The sequence below is a fragment of the Amblyraja radiata genome, chromosome 2 (genome assembly GCF_010909765.2).
Source record: "Amblyraja radiata isolate CabotCenter1 chromosome 2, sAmbRad1.1.pri, whole genome shotgun sequence".
Lineage (NCBI taxonomy): Eukaryota > Metazoa > Chordata > Chondrichthyes > Rajiformes > Rajidae > Amblyraja > Amblyraja radiata.
In genome coordinates this window covers 106,687,569-106,708,191 of record NC_045957.1, presented here as the reverse complement: position 1 = coordinate 106,708,191, position 20,623 = coordinate 106,687,569, and the positions used below count along the sequence as shown (strand labels likewise).

Below are 20,623 nucleotides of genomic sequence, written 5' to 3'. Positions count from 1 at the left end.
GAGGCCCGATGTTCCTGGCTGTTCTCACCGGGTGGTCTTGCCCCGGCGTCGGGAGAGTCCTCTCAGCGGCTGAGCCACCTGGAACGGCCGTTTTCTAGCTGGAGACCGCGGCTTCCGAAGCCGACAAGGCCGCGCCGGGTTGGAGCTCCCAGGCTCCCGATGTTGAAAACGGCGCCGCCCGCTCCGCTCCGCTCCGCTCCGCAGACCCGCAGCCCGGAGGTGTTGAACACGGCGGTCCAGCTCTCCGGAGCACCAGCGCGTCGATCCAGCGCGGCGACCCAGGCAAGGCATCGCCCGCTCCGCTCCACGATAGTGCTCCAGCGCTGTGCCGCCACCGAAGCTGAGGTGCTGGGCGGTCCCCGCCAGGAAACGGCGCTCCAAGCCCGCTGGTAGGCCACGAGGACGGGTCGACGAGCAGCCCGGAGAAAGAGCTGCCTCACCGACCAGGTAGGGACCTAGAAGTAAAATTGACCCCTATCCCCCACATTAAAAAGTCCAAATCTCCAGACATCACTAAACAGGACTCACTAAAAACTTTAAAAAACGAATTAAAACGAATTATGGCATTTGCCTTTAAATTTTATTCTGCCCGTGATTATGTGGGTGGGATTTCTTACGTAGTCAGTGGCGCGCTTGCTGCTGGCTTCTCATGCGCAGAAGCTGTTAGTAGTTTAGTTTAGCTCGGAAGATCGTGGCAGAAGGTATAACTTTTCGACCATGTGATATTTTGCCGAGACATGGGAAGTTTCAAAGCGAGAAGCTGAAGTTTGACGACGTTTAAAATGTACGAGCAAAGAAGCCGGTCGGATGAATATCTTCCTGTTTTTCTTCAACAATAAAGAAACTATTAATCAAAAGGCAGACAAAAATGCTGGAGAAACTCAACGGATGAGGCAGCATCTATGGAGTTTCTAACTTTTAATTGCAATGTGCAATTAAATTTAATTGCAAACTCGCCCGCTGAGTTTCTCCAGCATTTTTGTCTACCTTCGATTTTCCAGCATCTGCAGTTCCTTCTTAAACTATTAATCAAAAGAGTGTGTTATGAAGATTTATCTTTTGAGAAGCTTGGAGCTCAAGGACATGGAGAAGCTTGCATGCATATTGAAACAACATAGTCCTAAAGCCATGTGCTCTCCAGACTGGCTAGAGAGATAATGGAGCAATCTCTTGAACGATATAATACTCTGCCGCTACAGGTTGTACTGTGTGTGCTGGTCTGAATTACAGCAACATAATATTTGGAATTTGGTACTTCTAACATGCTACTCTGGAAACTAAGTATTAAACAGCAGCGGCTTACATTGGGAATTTGGTTCTGTGAAACTGCTAGCCTTGGTTTAGTTTTCCTGAGAGTCCATGCAAGTTCAGAATTTTTCCAGAATATTTAGTTGACTCTGAAGAAGGCTCCCGACCTGAAACATCACCAAATCATGAAATGCTGCCTGACCCACTGAGTTACTCCAGCACTTTGTGTCCTTTTATATAAACCAGCATCTACAGTTCCTTGTTTCTATCATTTGGTGAGATGTCAGGTCTATTTTCAGGCTGGCCTTGAGGTTTACACCTATTGGGAAATAAACTAATTTTGGATGGTCATTTGAGGAAGTAATATATTATGATTTTTTTTTTTTAGTTGGAGAATAAGCAAATAAGAATTCTTGCTTTTTTCGCAGAAAAAGCGTTTGATCAAGTAGTATGGGATTATATGATTAAAGTATTGCAAAAATTCCAATTGGGAGAGAACTTCATTGCATGGATAAAACTATTATATAACAAACCTATGGCTAGAATACTAACTAATAATATATTATCCTCGAAATTTGAACTATCAAGGGGCAATAGACAAGGTTGTTCATTATCTCCGCTGTTATTTGCTTTGGTAATTGAACCTCTTGCGGAAAAAATAAGAACACACCTGGATATTTACGGTTATAATACAAAATATTCAAATAACAAAATATCCCTATATGCCGATGATGTACTACTGTACACCACAAAACCACAAATTAGTATACCGAATATATTAAATTTAATTGAGGACTTTGGATCCTTTTCAGGATATAGAATAAATTGGAACAAAAGTGAAATTATGTCGATAAAACCAAAAGACTCAACACACCTCAGGAAATTCCCCTTTAAAATAGCTACAGAAAAATTCAAATATTTGGGAATTGAAATTACTAGAAATTACCAGGATATGTTTAAAGCCAATTATAATCCCTTACTTAAGAAATTAAATAATTTGATTGAATTCTGGAAAACACTTCCGATGTCCTTAATAGGCAGAATAAACGCTATAAAAATGATTTTCTTACCACAAATTCTATACCTATTTCAATCAATACCTATATATCTCCCACAAAAGTTTTTCAAAAAATTGGACTCAGACATTACAAATTTCATATGGGATTATAAACCCCATAGAATACAAAGAACACACCTTAATAAACGAAAAGAGTGGGGGGGTCTAGCGCTCCCTAACTTTATGTATTATAATTGGGCAGTAAATATTAAAAATATGATTCACCTGCTGGACAATTCTGCCCAGCAGGCGGACTGGATTGTAATAGAAAAAGGGGACTGCTCCCCGAGTAATATAGGAGCGATTATCCTCTCACCAATAAATTTGAATAATAAAAATTATAATAAAAACCCAATTATACATAGCACAATTAGAACATGGAAACAAATAAAACAGAATCTAAAATTAAGAAACCTATCTCTCTCAATACCAATAGTCAATAACCCATCGTTTAAACCATCAATCATAGACAAATCATTTATACAATGGGAAAGAATGGGAATCAAAACGCTCGAAGATCTGTATGAAGTGGGAAAATTACTATCATTTCAACAACTACAACTGAAATATAATTTGAAAAATAACCAATATTTTAAATATCTTCAAATTCGTGATTATCTGAAAAAATACACAAAAGACTATCATAATATGCCTTCCGACTTACTGGATGAAGCAATGAAGACAAAGGCGGAATCAGCTAATCTAATATCGTACTTATATAATATCATTTTAAACATAGAAATACCCACAACAGATGGAATTAGAAGAGACTGGGAACAAGAATTAGCTATAAACATTTCAAAAGAGAGCTGGGATAATCATTTACTACAGGTGCATAAATGCTCGATCAATGTACGACATGCGCTTATCCAATTCAAAACATTACATAGACTATATTATTCAAAAACTAAATTAAATAAAATCTTTCCTAATGTTTCACCAATCTGTGATAAATGTCTGTGTCAAGAAGCTACCATAGCGCATTCTTTTGTTTTTTGTACAAAAATCCAAAAATTCTGGCATGGAATATTTGATATTTTTTCAAAATTAATTAAAATAAAACTGGTACCAAAACCAGAATGGATCATTTTTGGGATATCGGAAGGTATCCCTGAATTAAACGTGTATCAGAAGAATTTACTCAATTACGGGCTAATAATGGGAAAAAAGCTCATACTTAAATTCTGGAAATATGCGCCCACACCAACAATAAAAATGTGGACATCAAATATGTTTGAAACATTACATCTGGAAGAGATGAGATTCCTCTTAGCAGGTAAAGCAAACCAATTCCAAAAGACGTGGTCTACGTTTATGGACCTATTACAAGCATGAGGTGCAATAGTAATTTTAAAAATAAATAAATAAATAAATGGTATCAGGACCTGGCAATGGGAGGTAAAACAACAAAAACAGACTTGGTTGGTAGTCTTTCTGTGGAGTTCAATGTTATAATAGAGCGAGTGTCCTTACTTTATTTTTCTTTCTTTTCTAGGGTCTACTTTCTTACTTCACTTCCTTCTCTAACTTCTTTTTTAAGGGGCTTTCTTTTCCCAACACTCTCTTGCACTTCACGACTCTTGCGCACTTTCTTTACTTTCCTTACTTCTATCTTTTTCTTAAAGCTCAAAAAAAATGAAGCGGTACAAAAAATGTATTAAGATATATGTGTTGTGTATTATTGTAATTTACCGTACTTCTAATAAAAATAATAAAAAAAAAAAAAAAAAAGAATTCTTGCTTTTTTGGTCAGAGTAACCTAGTTTATTTTTATTCTTCAATTTTTTCAGGTATTCTTCGCAGTCTTAATTGGTGCATTTTCCATTGGTCAATCATCACCGCACATTGAAGCATTTGCCAGTGCAAGGGGAGCAGCGCATGTGGTCTATCACATCATGGACCAGGTAACCGGGTCAATCTATCAGAGCACGCGTTCATTGTTGGTCGATACTTGGATTGGAAAGCTGGGGGAAAGGGATGCTTTTAAACCTTTTGATCACCCAGTGGATCTTCAAATGGACAACCCGATAAGCAAAGGAATACAGTTCGGCATTAAACTTGCCAACAGTTGCTTTTTTTCTGGACAACAATAGTACATTGTTTGTTAATTTTATTGAAAGTACGATATATGTCATAAGTATCATTGAATAGGCCTACAACCCTCTGCATTTTTTTTGTTTGCAATCGGGCAGAGGTGTTGCCAAACTAAGCTGTGATGCATCCCGATAGCATGCCTTCAATAGTGCATCTGCAGAAATTGATGAGAGTCATTGGAGACATGCGGAACCTCCTTTGTCTTTGAGAGTTCTGAGGAAAGAGGATTTGTGTTTTTTTTTTGTCTGTAGCTTCAATGTGGTTAGTCCAGAACAAATTGTTGGTGATATTTGCATCTAGGAACTTGAACCTGCCAGCCATTGGCACTATTAGTGCTGCTTAGGGTGTATACAACACCTTGTTTCTTGAAGTCAATAACTAGCTCTTTTGTCCTGCTGACATTAAGGAAGGCATTACCAATTATTCCCAAATATCCCAATTATTGATATACTTGTACAAATACTCTTAAGACCATGTTTGATGTGCTAAATGACAACATAGGTTTAGTCTGGAAGCCTTCTTGATAGTCACAATAGTGCAGCATAATTTAGCTTGTGTCTGATGTCTGGTTTGATGTAGGATAATTAACATGGCTCCATGGTCTTACTTTCGACTGATGTACACAAGAACATGGTTATGTCATTTTATAAGCCACATTTCTCGAGTCGCCTGTGCTCTACAAAGCTGTTCTTTTAATTTTAGATCACTGCTTGCAGTTAATATGAGAATTTTTTTTTTCCCCCAGACTGGTTCACATTTGAATTAATGCCTGATATGCCCACAGATTTCCTTCACTCATGAATATTCTCTACCAGGTTTGATAGATTGTTGGACACTGTACAGGCAAAGAATGAAATTGAGGCCACCTTTAAGCACATGCCAAGTAAAAATCCACATTTTTGTCAAATCCATTGACCTTCCTTCCCACTCTCGCTTTTGTTGTCTAAATATCAGTTTTTCTTGTGTCTCTCTCTTTGAAACTTCTTTGGTCACACTTTCACTTTCACATGCCGCATACATCTGTATCTGCTAACCACATTTACAGCTGCAATTGGAAATTTATATCCTGCATTAATAGATATGATTATTTACAATTTTGCTGATTTCTATCATAATTCAGGTACCATCAATTGATAGTTTTTCGGAAAGTGGACACAGACTCAGTCAAATTAAAGGAGATGTCGAATTTTCAAATGTGTATTTCAAATATCCATCACGACCTGATGTTAAGGTAGGACTCGAGTCATTCAGGTAATGAGAATGCAGTGATAGACACAAGTGCTGGAGTAACTCAGCATGCCAGGCAGCATCTCTGGAGATAAAGGATGGGTGATGTTTCAGGTTGGAATCCTTCTTCATACCTTTCTTCTGAAGAAGGGTTCCGACCTGAAACGTCATCGATCCTTTATTTCCAGAGATGCTGTCGGATCCCCTGAGTTACTCCAGCACTTTGTGTCTATCTTGTGTGTAAACCAGCATCTGAGGTTCTTTGTTTCTACATAAAATTGCAGTCTCTGTTCCTTCAATAAGAAGATAAAGTTGAAACTATTATATGTAATATATTATATTATATCTAAGATCCGCATTTACATTCGGTCTTATTTACCTCTCTGAAAAAGTTCAAGGCAGTTTATATTTTTGTGGAACTGTGATAACGTCTATGCATATTAAGTAATCCTTTATGATTAAGGTGAGATCATTCTATTATCATAAGATTTAAAGATTCATGTATACTCTTCATTGCAATTAAAAGTTAGTGCATCATCGAATGATTACACTCAATAAATAGTTTATAATGCACATGAAGGAAAATTACTTAAGTTGGGAGAAGACAGAATATTCAGTTTTACATGACAACAGTTTACAATTAGTAATTTAATTTATTAGTTGAGTAGGTTTTTAACCGATACTCTTTTGTAATGCAGAATTTTAAACAGTAAGCATGTTCTGCCTGTCATATTTTATTGATAGTCTTTGTTAGCATAAGCTTAAATTAAATTACATTTCTGATATTGACATTAAGTTTTTAACCAACTACCTTTTAAAAGCATAAAACGAGAAATTTGCATGCCCCTAACTTTCAGAATAGAAGTAAAACATAATGACACAAAACACTATATATTAAAGCCAAACGCAAATACCTTTTCCATCTCTGTTGTTTTGAGGTAGATATTGAAGGGTCTGAACTTGAAGTTACAAAGTGGCCAAACAGTTGCACTGGTTGGCAACAGTGGCTGTGGAAAGAGCACCACCATTCAGCTTCTGCAGAGATTATACGATCCTGAAGATGGAATGGTAAGACATTTCCCAATGTTTGTCATGCTATCAAAATGCCATTGAACACATCATGTATTTTGGGGATAATAAAACTGAGAGAGGTGGGGTGGAGGGAGATTCCAAGTATTCTTGAGTGAATTAAAGTCTAATGCATGCTGAGGAATAAAACAAAAGCATTAATCATCCATTTGAAGCAGGGAGTTCATTTTTATAACTACTTTGAAACAGTTTATTGTAGTTTATAACTAAGGATATTGAAGCTTTATTTATTGCACAAGTGTAACTTTAATATATAGAAACTCCAATGTATTTGCTTCACATATGTCCATAAATTTCAGGCATACTACATACAAGTTGTTTGTGTGCAATTGCTGCATTGCCAGAATGAGTTGGACAATAGACAATAAGTGCATTCAGCCCTTCGAGCCAGCACCATTCAATGTGATCATGGCTGATCATCCCCAATTAGTACCCGGTTCCTGCTTTCTCCCCATATCCCCTGACTCTGCTATCTTTAAGACCCTATCTAGCTCTCTCTTGAAAGTATCCTGAGAACCGGCCTCCACCGCTCTCCGAGGCAGACAATTCCACAGACTCACAACCCTCTGTGAGAAAAACTGTTTCCTCGTCTCCATTCTAAATGGCTTGCCCTTTAATCTTAAACTGTGGCCCTTGGTTCTGGACTCCCCCAACATCGGGAACATGTTTCCTGCCTCGAGAGTGTCCACACCCTTCACAATCTTATATGTTTCAATAAGAACCCTCTCATCCTTCTAAACTCCAGTATACAAGCCCAGTCGCTCAATTTTCTCAGCAAATGACCCCCAGATCCCGTTGTACTTCCCCTTTTCCCAACTTGACGTCATTTAGAACACTAACTTCCATCCTGTTTTTGCCAAAAGTGGATAACCTCACATTTAATCACATTAAACTTCATCTGCCATGCATCTGCCCACTCCTCCAACCTGTCCAAGTCACCCTGCATTCTCATAGCATCCTCCTCACAGTTCACACTGCCACGCAGCTTTGTGTCATCTGCAAATTTGCTAATGTTACTTTGAATCCCTTCATCCAAATCATTGATGTATATTGTAAATAGCTGCGATCCCACCACCGAGCCTTGCGGTACCCCACTAGTCACTGCCTGCCATTCTGAAAGGGATCCGTTAATCCCTACTCTTTGTTTCCTGTCTGCCAACCAATTTTTTATCCATGTCAGCACTCTACCCCCAATATCATGTGCCCTAATTTTGCCCACTAATCTCCTATGTGGGACCTTCTCAAATGCTTTCTGAAAGTCCAGGTACACTACATCCACTGGCTGTCCCTTGTCCATTTTCCTAGTTACATCCTCAAAAAATTCCAGAAGATTAGTCAAGCATGATTTTCCCTTCGTAAATCCACGCTGACTCGGACCGATCCTGTCACTGCTATCCAAATGTGCAGCTATTTCATCTTTTATAATTGTCTCCAGCATCTTCCCCGATGTCTGGCTAACTGGTCTATAATTCCCTGTTTTCTCTCTCCCGCCTTTCTTAAATGGGATAACATTAACTACCCTCCAATCCACAGTAACTGATCCTGAGTCTATAGAACATTGGAAAATTATCACCAATGCATCCACGATTTCTAGAGCCACTTCCTTAAGTACCCTTGGATGCAGACCATCAGGCCCTGGGGATTTATCAGCCTTCTGTCCCATCAGTCTACCCAACACAATTTCCTGCCTAATGTGAATTTCCTTCAGTTCCTCTGTCACCCCAGATCCTCTGGCCACTACTATATCAGGAAGATTGTTTGTGTCCCCCTTAGTGAAAACTGATCCAAAGTACCTGTTCAACTCATCTGCCATTTCCTTGCTCCCCTTAATAAATTCACCTTTTTCGGTCTTCAAGGGTCCAACTTTGGTCTTAACTATTTTTTTCCTCTTCACATACCTAAAGAAGCTTTTACTATCCTCCTTTATATTCTTGGCAAGCTCACCTTCATACCTCATCTTTTCTCCCCGTATTGTCTTTTTGGTTATCTTCTGTTGCTCTTTAAACATTACCCAATCCTCTGGCTTCCCGCTCATCTTCGCTACATTGTACTTCTTCTCTTTTATTTTTATACTGTCCCTGACTTCTCTTGTCAGCCACGGTCTCCCCTTACTCCCCTTGGAATCTTTCTTCCTCCTAGGAATAAACTGATCCTGCACCTTCTGTATTATTCCTAGAAATACCTGCTATTGGTGTTGCACTGTCATCCCTGCTAGGGTATCGTTCCAGTCAACTTTGGCCAGCTCCTCCCTCATGGCTCCATAGTCCCCTTTATTCAACTGTAACACTGACACCTCTGATCTACCCTTCTCCCTCTCCAATTGTAGATTAAAACTGACCATATTATCCGATTCATTACTTAACACTAAATCCAGAATTGCCTTCTCCCTGGTAGGCTCCAATACAAACTGCTCTAAGAATCCATCACAAAGGCACGCTACAAAGTCCCTTTCTTGGGGTCCAGTACCAACCTGATTTTCCCAGTCTACCTGCATGTTGAAATGTCCCATAACAACCACAGCATTCCCTTTGCTACATGCCAATTTTAACTCCTGATTCAACTTGCACCCGATGTCCAGGCTACTGTTTGGGGGCCTGTAGATAAGTTCCATTAGGGTCTTTTTACCCTTACAATTCCTTAGTTCTAACCATACTGACTCCACATCTCCTGTTACAAGGGCCTCAAAGTTGGAGTAGGCGGCGCGACTCACGTTACAGCGGCCCCTACAGCCTGTCTGTCTTTTTATTATTTTTAATCTAGTTAAATGTAGTTGTCGTGTTTATTTTTATATACGCTTTTTAACTGTGTATATGTGGGGGGCGGGGGGAGGGGAAACTTTTAAAATCGCTTCCCTGCACGGGAGACCCGACCTTTTCACTGTTGGGTCTCCGTTGTCATTTGGGCCTAGCGGAGTGCGCAGCTGCGGAGCTGGCTGGCCTCGGAGCATTGGGAGCAGTTGTGGCTCACTGCTGCGGCCCGACTCCGGAGCTGGGAGGCTCCAGCTGCAGGCCGGTGGACTGTGACATCGGGAGCTCGCTGGTTTTCGGAGCGCCGGCAATGCAACTTCTCCAGCTCGTTTCGCGGGGTTGGAACGACCCGGAGCGAGACCATACATCGCCCCGCGCTGCTTCAATGGCCGCGGAACATTCCAACGCCCGCCGGGGGCCCCAACTTTGTGACATTTAGACCTGGAGCGGGGCCGTACATTGCCCGGCACGGCCTTAAATGGCCGTGGGACTTACCATTGTCCGCCTGGGGCTTCAACATCGGGAGAAAAATGGTGCAGGGGAGAGAAAAGACTTTGCCTTCCATCACTGTGAGGAGGAGATTCACTGTGATGGATGTTTGTGTGAATTGAATTGTTTGTGTGTCTTGTAGGAATTGTTTTGTTTGTATGGCTGTAGAAACGGAGTTTCGTTTGAGCCTCACTGAGATTCAAATGACATAGAATAAATATTGAAGTGAAAACGCTCCTTTTGTGCACTTTCGGCCTCAGCCGCCGAGACAGGGCAGCCAGACTCCTCGGCGATCGCAAGCCATCCGTGCTTATGGATAAAATGCTTGCCTTGATTGGCAGACACATGACCTACCTGCTGTTCGAACAGGTGTTCCTCGAGCAGATGCCTGATGACATTCGCCTGCTCCTCGCGGACGACAATTTCACCGACCCCTGACTGCTGGCAGCCCGTGCAGACGTGCTGTGGCAGGCGAAACAGCAGGGTTGGCACCACCATCAGTCGGGTGTTAGCGGTGCCTCGGCAGGTCAAGAGGCACGGCAGTGAGGCCGACCACGAGCGACGCCGGCAAAGGTACATGGTGCTACTACCACCAGAGGTGAAGTTTCGAGGCCCGCCGATGCCAACCACCCAGCATGCATCCAGGGAAACGCCTCGACCGGCCGCCAGTGGTGACTACTGCGGCCGGCCACAAGCATCACCTCCTCTACACCTGGGACCATCATTTGCGGCGGTGTTTTCTCGTGGACACAGGACAACTGTGGGGACAACCTGTTTGTGTCCTGCACATCGCATGCAAAAACAACCCGGTCACAGATGCATTGGCCCGCGCCACCATCAATGCCATCCACGCTTTGGCCCCAGGTGACGACTATACGGCCATGGCGGCCACCTAGCGAGAGGATGAGGAGATGTTCACCTACTGCACCACCATCTCAGGCCTGTTGTTGGAGGATGTGCGATTGGGGCCCGCTGACACCATGCTCCTCTGTGTGGTGTCTACCGGGCAACCAAGACCCATCATCCCTGCCGCCTGGTGCCGCTGCATTTTCGACATGGTTCATGGTTTGACTCACCCTTCCATTCGGACAACAACGGCACTGGTGACAGCCAAGTTCATGTGGCAAGGTGTGCGCAAACTGGTCGGCAACTGGGCCAGGGCATTCATCCCCTGTCAAACCTCAAAGATTCAGCGACACATCAAGGTGCCGCTGCAAAATTTCGCCCTGCCACACCGGCGTTCCGACCACATCCACGTGGACATCGTTGGACCGCTGCCCCCATCCAGAGATGTGGACCAATTCACGAGATGGCCGGAAGCCTTCCCACTTTTGGAGACATCCACTGCAACGTGTGCACGTGCCCTCACTGCCCACTGGATCGCCCGCTTTGGTGTGCTGGTGGACATCTCCAACAGAGGTGCGCAGTTTACCTCCAATTTTTGGTCAGCGATGACCCGGCTGCTTGGCGCTCAGCTGAACCACACTACGGCCTACCACCCACAAACGAACGGCCTAGTGGAGAGGTTTCACCGGCACCTGAAGGCAGCCCTGAAGGCACGGCTCACGGGCCCGGACTGGATGGAAGAATAGCCGTGGGTCCTGCTGGGCATACGCACTGCCCCGAAAGAGGACCTGGCAATTTCCTCTACCGAGTTGGTGTATGGCGTCCTGCTTACGGTCCCAGGGGACTTCACCCCGGTGGCATGTGGACATCAGGAACCGCCTACGACAATGCTGACGCACCTCCGGGAGAAGGTGGGCACGCTCTCGCCAGTCCCAACATCCCGCCACGGACTCACCACCACGTACGTCCCTCCAGGTCTGCCCTCCAGGACTGCCAGTATGTCTTCCTTTGCCACGATTCCCAACGTACGCCACTGCAAAGGCCTTATGAGGGACCTTACCAGGTATTGCAACACGGCACCACATTGGAATTAGAAGGATTGGCAGTTGGAGTGGAACTCGGGTGTCACGAGCGACGGCACATTAGTAATAGTGATATATTAACTTGATGCGCGCGAGAGCGATGGGGCTGTATCGGTTAATTATTAAACAGAATGTTTACACAATGCGTGGACCTCTACAAGATCATTGTTTGGTGTCTGAGAAGGCACAGTTAGGAATCCCGCTTACGTTTAATGTGTGCAGTTTCTTTCTTTTGATTAATCTATTTAATTAATAACATTTTTTTCTCGCCCAGGTTGTTTATTTCATGGTAATGGCTTTGCTTACAGAATTTTCCAAATCACTGGTGTCCATAACTATTGATTTGCTGTACCATCTCCAACAGATAATGCTCGATGGACATGATATTCGGTCCTTGAATGTTAGGCATCTCAGAGAATTTATTGGAGTTGTGAGCCAGGAGCCCATCCTCTTTGCCACCACAATAACTGATAACATTCGCTATGGCTGTGAAGATGTCAGCATGACTGACATTGAAGAGGCTACCAAGGAAGCTAATGCATATGAATTCATTATGAAATTGCCAGATGTAAGTAATGATCTTAACGAAAAAGACACAAAGTGCTGGAGTAACTCAGCGAGTCAACTCAGGTAGTATGTCAGTAGAACATGGATAATTGGCATTTCAGGTTGGGACCCTTCTTTATTTACCCAGTCTGAAGAATGGTCCTGACCTGAAATGTCACCTATCCATGTTCTCCAGAGAGGCTGCTTGACCTGCTGAGTTACTCCTGAACTTTGTATCTTTTTTTTTTAATAAATCAGCATTTGTAATTCCTTGTTTGTCGGTAACGACCGTACCTATTCTGAGTTGCCATTATAATTTCTGCACCTCAAGAGGTTGATTTATGTATAGATACTTTGATGAAGACAGTCACTCACAGGGTCTGCTCTATAAAATAGCATCTTAAATAAATGGACCTGCTGGTCTAGATCCAATGATTCCACACGGCGGCATGTAGTATAACTGTTGTCAGATGTGTGTCAAAATAAAATATCCATTTGCCTTCTGTTATGAATTCCTACCTATTCTTCTTCTTCGTGCGTATGGCGTGCACAGCCTAAAGTTGTAGGACAACTTGTTTTATTTGATTGTGCATGCCAGGTTGATTGCATTTGTTAAAACAGGGCGGACCGCGTGAAGGTTGCAATCTCCCACCCCAATTCATACCTACCATTAAAATTGTCTCAAGCAAAGCTACCTGTTCTAGGTCTGATCTATCCTCCAGGAGATTAAGATCTCCTTGAAATGATGCTTTTCTTCCCATGTTCCCCTTATATTTTATTTTCTATCTGATTTAGTTTACTGCAGGGATACCTGCCCTTCGGCCCACTGAATTCACCCTGACCAGTGATCACCACGTACACTAACACTATCCTACACACCAGGGACAATTTATAATTATTTTACCGAAGTCAATTAACCTACACACATGTATATTTTTCGAGTGTGGGAGGAAACCTCAGCACCCGGAGAAAACCCACACGGTCACAGGGAGAACGTATAAACTCCGTACAGACAGTAACTGTAGTCGGGATTGAACCCGGATCTCTGGCGCTGTAAGGCAGCAGCTCTACCGCTGCACCACTGTGCCGCCCCTATGCCACTGTGGCTGAGGAAATGTGTCCATGCCCCAATGCTTTTAGAGCATTCAAACACCTTTACAATGTGAATATGCATTAGTTGGGCTGATCACCGTGAAAGGTGAAAGCCTTCAGGTAGCTGTTAGGATCATGGAGGTTTTTCAAAGCTCATATGTGTAACATTTTGTTTATTACAAATCCATTGTAAACCTACTAACAGCTCTATCCCTGCGTTTTGCTGCAGAAATTCAATACATTAGTTGGAGAAAGAGGCACTCAGCTCAGTGGAGGTCAGAAGCAAAGAATTGCCATTGCACGTGCACTGGTTCGCAATCCCAAAATCCTGCTGCTGGATGAAGCGACGTCTGCATTAGATGCTGAGAGTGAAGCTGCAGTCCAGGTTGCACTTGACAAGGTACTGATGGTCTCGCCACACTGGCATTGTGAGCTTGGTTGTGTTGCTGGAGGCTTGTTGCAAAATAGTAAGTGTGGTTCACATTTTCACTTTGATAACAAAATCATCTCCCCCTTCACCACCATCACTCTGCACGACCAAAGCCCCACCTCACACCAGCTTTGCCGCACGCTAACACCACACCACACCTCTATGCCGCCACTCGCACCACCCCACACTGCCAATGCCACGACCTCCCACCATTGCACTGCATCACCATCCCCAGCTACCGCCCTACACCATAATTTCCTTGCACAGCCAGCACCCTATCACCACCCATACCACCACCATCCTGCACCACCAATATCCCGGGCCATAACTGCCCAACACCAGTACCCATTCCATTACCACCATTCCACAGCCTGGCTGCAAATGTCTTGAGTGGAGGAGCAGGGATGTCTTGAGTATATTAACCAGACCTTGGTATGACTACACCTGGAATATTGCCTGCATTTTTAGTCACCTTGGAACTGATACCTTAAGTGGAAGTGGTAATTTAAGTACCCTGTGGAAAAATTCACATTGACAGTAAACCCTTGTTTTTATGGACCTCTTTGGTCATATTGTTTACAGTGTACTATGTTTACATTTTCTGTTGTGCTACATCAAGTAAGAATTTCATTGATCTATCTGGGACACATGACAATAAAACACTCTCGGGAATATAACAGATTTTAGTTCTAGCAGAGTTAGTATCCCAACAGTTATCACAGTTCACCAATGAAATTGACATGACAAGCCATCAAAATTGACCACCAATTGCTTCCAATTACACTTAACTCCATTAAACAATGTAACAGACAGCCTATGGTATTTTTAGCTTGCACTAACAAAACAAATGTTTTTAGTTGTTAAAAGAACTTTGTACACTCAGCAGGTTAGGCACGTTAGTGTCTTTCGAAGGAGAAACGGAGTTAACGTTTAAAGTCAATGTCCTTTCACACTGGGCATTTGGTAGTGGGAATCCCTTACTCTGTTATAGTAGACAATTGGCAATAAAGGACATCCCCCCCCCCCCCCCCCCCCCCACATGGTCTGTTATAATGAGGGTTTACTTTGAGCTGTAAGTTGGAAACTATTTGATTGTCATTAGAAACCTGTCGGGTTCAAGATTCTCCTTCAGGGTTTGAACTCCTCCATCCTCACCTGGTCCAGCCTGAAGATTACTCCACTTCCGCCAACGTAATTGACTCTTAAGGGCCTGTCCCACCAGCATGCGACTGCATGCGGCTAGCGCGACCTAACGTGGTCGCTTGAGCCGTACGGCCTCACGGGGCCGGTCCCACTTCGATTGCCGGAGCCGTATGGAGTTGTGCAGGACTGGTCCCGACATCGCGCGGGGCTCCGAAAAACGTCCAAAAATTCCATGCGACAACGGCCTGTCGGCCCACAGCCGCATTGAGGCCGTACGCAGCGCCTCGATGGGCGTACGCAGCGCCTAGATGGGCGTACGCAGCGCCTCGACGGGCGTACGCAGCGTTTCGACACCGTATGAAGCATCTTGATGGCGTACGCCTAGCGCGTGGTGTTGCGTGATGACATCACCGCCCGGCGTGCCGTTGCGTGATGACGTAACCGCCCAACGCCGTGCGACGTCCAAATTCAGTCGGCCCGCCTCCTGCCCAGCTGATTGGTGAGTATGATGTCTGGACCAGCCCCGCACAACTCCAGATGGCTCCGCGGTTGGAAGTGGGACTGGCCCCACGAGGCTGTACGCCTCAAGCCACCACATTTGGTCGCGCTAGATGCATGCAATCGCATGCTGGTGGGACAGGCCCTTTAGTGTGTAGGAAGGAACTGCAGATGCTGATTTACATCAAAGATAGACACAAAATGCTGGAGTAACTCAGTGGGACAAGCAGCATTTCTGGATGGAAGGAATGGGTGACGTTTCGGCTCTTAAGAAGGGTCTTGACCCAAAACGTCATCTACAGAGATGTTGCCTGACTTGCTGAGTTACTCCAGCATTTTGTGTTTATCATTGACTCTTTCCTGCCTCCTCAGTTCAGGAGCAATTGGGGATTGATAGTGGCCTTGGCAGTAGCATTCACATCCCAAGATTCAATGAATGAACAAAAACTTGAACCGTTCGTTATTTACGAAGAACATGGAATTCCAGTGAGCGCCTTGAAGTTCTGACACTGGTGTTATGTAGGCAAACATGATGGCTCATTGTTTCATCTGTTGCAAGGATAATTACTTTATGATCGTGATTGTTTAAGGGAGGAAGTTGCCTCCACAGCCATCTGTGACAAGGAATTCCACAGATTCACCACCCTCCGACTAAAGAACTTATCTCCTTTCTAAATATACATCCTTTTATTCTAAGGCTTCGCCCTCTGGTTCTAGAATCTCTCATTAGTGGAAACATCCTCTCCACATGTACTCTATCCAGGCCTTTCATTATTTCATGTTTCAATAATGTCCCTTCCTCATCTTCGGAACTCAAGTGGGTAAAGGCCCAGTGGTGTCAAATACTCATTGTATGTTAACCCAATCATCCCCTAGATCGTACCTAAAGCTTCTTTAGGTATGTTAAGAGAAAAAGATTATTAAAGACAAATGTGGGTCCCTTGAAGGCAGAAGTAGGTGGAATTATTATTGAGAACAAGGAAATGGCAGAAGAGTTGAACAGTTACTTTGTTTGTGTCTTCCTTATAGGCTGTGGGCCGAGCATCAAAAATGTGTCTAGAAATAGGTTTTTGTGACCCAAGTCACCAAACTACATGAAATTTTCCACAGATTTAGATGAAATATAATTGAGAAGGAAGTCATAACTCGTCATTGTCAAAAGTTGCACATTAATTAAACTAATTAGAAAATGAGATCGGGAAAATAAGCGCCATCTAGTGGCCAATGCCCGTATTACACCATGGGCAACCTATTTCCGTGTTGCAGTCCATTTAAACTATATATTATTATACCAATATATATCTTCTATATTACTAAAAGTCTGTTCTTGACCGGTTTTGGCCATCTGTGCTGCGATTTCCGAGAGAACGCCGTCACCTACGGCCGTCATTTTTGGCCACCTTGCTCAGAGCCCCCCTCCGCCGCATGTGTGCCGAGGATTTTTCCCGTTGATTAAAAGTGACAGAGATATTAATGTTTTTACAACATTCCCCATTCTCTCTGCTGCCCCCGCTGACGGCAGGGCGGAGGGACTATAAAACCAGGAAGTGGTGTGCCACACAGTCTCTTCAAGATGGAGGAAGGCAGAGGGTCACGTTTCTCTGAGCTGTGAATAACACTGAACACATGTCTACTCAAATGTAAGTGCCCTTAGTGGTTCTAAAATGCTTGCAGAATGTGTCTATTGGTTCTAAAGCTTGCAAAAAAATGTCTATTGGTTCTAAAGCTTGCAAAAAAATGTCTATTGGTTCTAAAGCTTGCAAAAAATGTCTATTGGTTCTAAAGCTTACAAAAAGTGTCTCTATTGGTTCTAAAGCTTGCAAAAAAATGTCTATTGGTTCTAAAGCTTGCAAAAAAATGTCTATTGGTTCTAAAGCTTGCAAAAAGTGTCTCTATTGGTTCTAAAGCTTGCAAAAAGTGTCTATTGGTTCTAAAGCTTGCAAAAAAAATGTCTATTGGTTCTAAAACTTGCAAAAAATGTCTATTGGTTCTCAGGCTTGCAAAAAAATGTCTATTTGTTCTAAAGCTTGCAAAAAATGTCTATTGGTTCTAAAGCTTGCAAAAAAATGTCTATTGGTTCTAAAGCTAGCAAAAAGTGTCTCTATTGGTTCTAAAGCTTGCAAAACAATGTCTATTGGTTCTAAAGCTTGCAAAAAAAATGTCTATTGGTTCTCAAGGTTGCAAAAAAATGTCTATTGGTTCTAAAGCTTGCAAAAAATGTCTATTGGTTCTAAAGCTTGCAAAAAAGTGTCTCTATTGGTTCTAAAGCTTGCAAAAAAAATGTCTATTGGTTCTAAAATGGTTCATACTAGCGCTCCAGAAAGCGCCCCCCCCCCCCTCCCCTCCCCTGGTTGGCTTGGCTTGGGTGTGTCTTGAAATTGAAAGGCACTGCTTACTGCAAATGGTGGCATGAAGTTGAAAGGCACTACTTACTGCAAATGGTGGATTGGCTGCTTTGGCTTGAAGTTGAAAGGCACTACTTACTGCAAATGGTGGCTTGGTTGCTTTGGCTTGAAGTTGAAAGGCACTTTTTACTGCAAATGGTGGCTTGGGTGTGGCTTGAAGTTGAAAGACACCACTTACTGCAAATGGTGGCATGAAGTTGAAAGACACTACTTACTGCAAATGGCGGATTGGTTGCTTTGGCTTGAAGTTGAAAGGCACTACTTACTGCAAATGGTGGCTTGGGAGCTTTGACTTGAAGTTGAAAGGCACTATTACTGCAAATGGTGGCTTGGGAGCTTTGACGAAGTTGAAAGGCACTACTTACTGCAAATGGTGGCTTGGGTGTGGCTTGAAGTTGAAAGGCACTACTACTGTTTTTACTTTTTATGTTGTTTTTTTTTTGTCTAGTTTAGTACATTTTTTGGTTATTAGGTGGTGTTATGTGTGTGGGGGGAGGGTGAAACAGAGCTTTCTGTCTCTCCCTTCGGGGGAATGCGACTTTTTGTCGTATTCCCCTTCTCTTCCCCCGTCTGCGCTGAGGCCTAATGGCGGAGCTGGCGGCCTCCAACCTGCGATCGACCTCGAGGGTCCGGAGGTAGAGCCAGCCAGGACTCACCAACGCGAGGCTGGCCGTCTTCGAGCTGTGGCGACGTCCGGGTAGCGGCACGACTCGGCGCTCCGGTGAGGGCGGACGGTGCGGAGCTGAGACACTCCTGTGCGGCCGGCACGGCTACTGGCTGGAAGGCGCTCCCGTGTGAGCAGCCTGGTGCGGGGCTGAGACGCTGCCTTGTGGGCGGACCGGCTCCCGGCTGGAAGGTGCTTCCGTGGGGGCAGCCTGGTGCGGGGCTGAGACGCTGCCTTGTGGGCAGCCCAGGGCGGAGCGGAGACGGTGCTACGGCGGCTGAGGCGGCGGCGACCTGGATCCGGGGCTCGGCCGCGGGCCAATGGAGGACAATGTCAGGAGCTCGCAGGTCACAGGCTGGTGCCTGTTTTCCGGAGCACCCGTTGTAACAGCTGCGGGCAGCTTTGACCACCCCCCGGGCCGCGGAGCTTGAACCGCGGACTGACTTACCATCGCCCGGTGGGGTATCGCCTCGGCGCAGAGGGAGAAGAGGAGGGAAGAGACAGTAACTCTAAGACTTTTGCCTCCATCACAGTGAGGAGGTGTTTGGTGAACTCACTGTGGTGGATGTTAATTTGTGTTTTGTTATTATTACATGTATGGCTGCAGGCAACAGCATTTCGTTCAGACCGAAAGGTCTGAATGACAAATAAAGGATTCAATTCAATTTCAATTCAATTCAATACTGTAAATGGGGGGTGTGGGTGCATTGGCTTGAAGTTGAAAGGCACTACTTACTGCAAATGATGGTTTGGGTGTGGCTTGAAGTTGAAAGGCACTACTTACTGCAGATGGTGGCTTGGGTGCTTTGGCTTGAAGTTAAAAGGCACTACTGTAAATGCACTTACTTCCTGTTTGCACTGTATATTGATTTTAGATAAAACACTACCACTTACGGCTGTGATTTTTGGCCATCTTACTCAGTCCCCCTCCGCTGAGCAGGTGCAGAGAATTCTTCCCATCAATGAAAAATAAAAGCGTTATTAGTTTTTTTTTAAATGTTGAGAATCTCTCTCCTGTCAATCACTCCATGAAAGCCACACCTTTTCCGGGGGGGGGGGGGGAGTGGTTATAAAACCCGGAAATGTGGGTGTGGTTCAGTCTCTGCAAGATGGAGGGAGGGGTCACAACTCGCTGTCTTTAGTGGCTTTGCACCCTACTTCAAATGGTATGAAACTGCACGAATTTGGTGGCCTTGCACCCTGCTAGAAGTGGTAAGAAACTGCATTTGAATTTGGTGGCCTTATACCCTGCTTGAAATAGAATTTCAAGGATTAGCCGTGAGTCAACTACCAGCCCACCAGCCGTGAGTGAGTGAGTTGCCAGCACAACAGGCTTGATTGACTGAGACGCCAGCCCAAGAATCCATTTGGCGCACAATTTGCATACTAGCCCTCTGGAAACCAGTCCCTTCAGCCCACAACACCCATACTAGCGCTCCAGAAAGCCCCCCCCCCCCAACTGGCCACCAATATTAGAATTGGTGGAGAGGTGGAATATTGCGTTGGATGACCAGCCCTCCTGTGTGATGCAGGGACCCAACGGGTCCCACAGTCTAGTATATATATATAACCTGTTAATATGAATGTTATCATATGATGAATATAATTGTGAGTGGTTTTTTTAATGACACTGTCGCAGAGGTCCTGCTCCTGAACCAGCCTAATTAATGGGTTAGGGCCGTTCTTGTGAGTTCCTCCCTTTACTGAACCCCACTGACTGCCAGTGTGCAGAGTGGGGGTGACGGCCATAGTGGGAACGGGGCAGTGCCAGGCAGGCATGTTCCAGTTGCTTTAATAGGAAATTAAATTAGACTGCAGCAGATGTCCCAGGTTTTAAGGGCTCATGAACCTGCCTAAATAAAATGTCAGGACAGATCCTCTAGGTTTCCCCATTTACTGAACCCCGCTGACTGCCAAAGTGGGGAGAGTGGGGGTAACGGCCATAGTGGGACTGGGGCAGTGCCAG

General features: G+C 44.2%; 1 protein-coding gene across 1 annotated transcript in view; it reads left to right on the top strand.

Annotated features, from left to right (window-relative positions):
• The window catches only part of LOC116966556 (ATP-dependent translocase ABCB1-like), a 97,470-nt gene that overhangs the window by 38,944 nt on the left and 37,903 nt on the right, over window positions 1–20,623 (top strand). Inside the window, exons 8-12 of the mRNA XM_033012933.1 lie at window positions 4,096–4,209; window positions 5,520–5,630; window positions 6,569–6,694; window positions 12,244–12,447; window positions 13,747–13,917. Coding sequence (XP_032868824.1) covers window positions 4,096–4,209; window positions 5,520–5,630; window positions 6,569–6,694; window positions 12,244–12,447; window positions 13,747–13,917 — 726 coding nt within the window. The remainder of the gene's footprint in view (window positions 1–4,095; window positions 4,210–5,519; window positions 5,631–6,568; window positions 6,695–12,243; window positions 12,448–13,746; window positions 13,918–20,623) is intronic.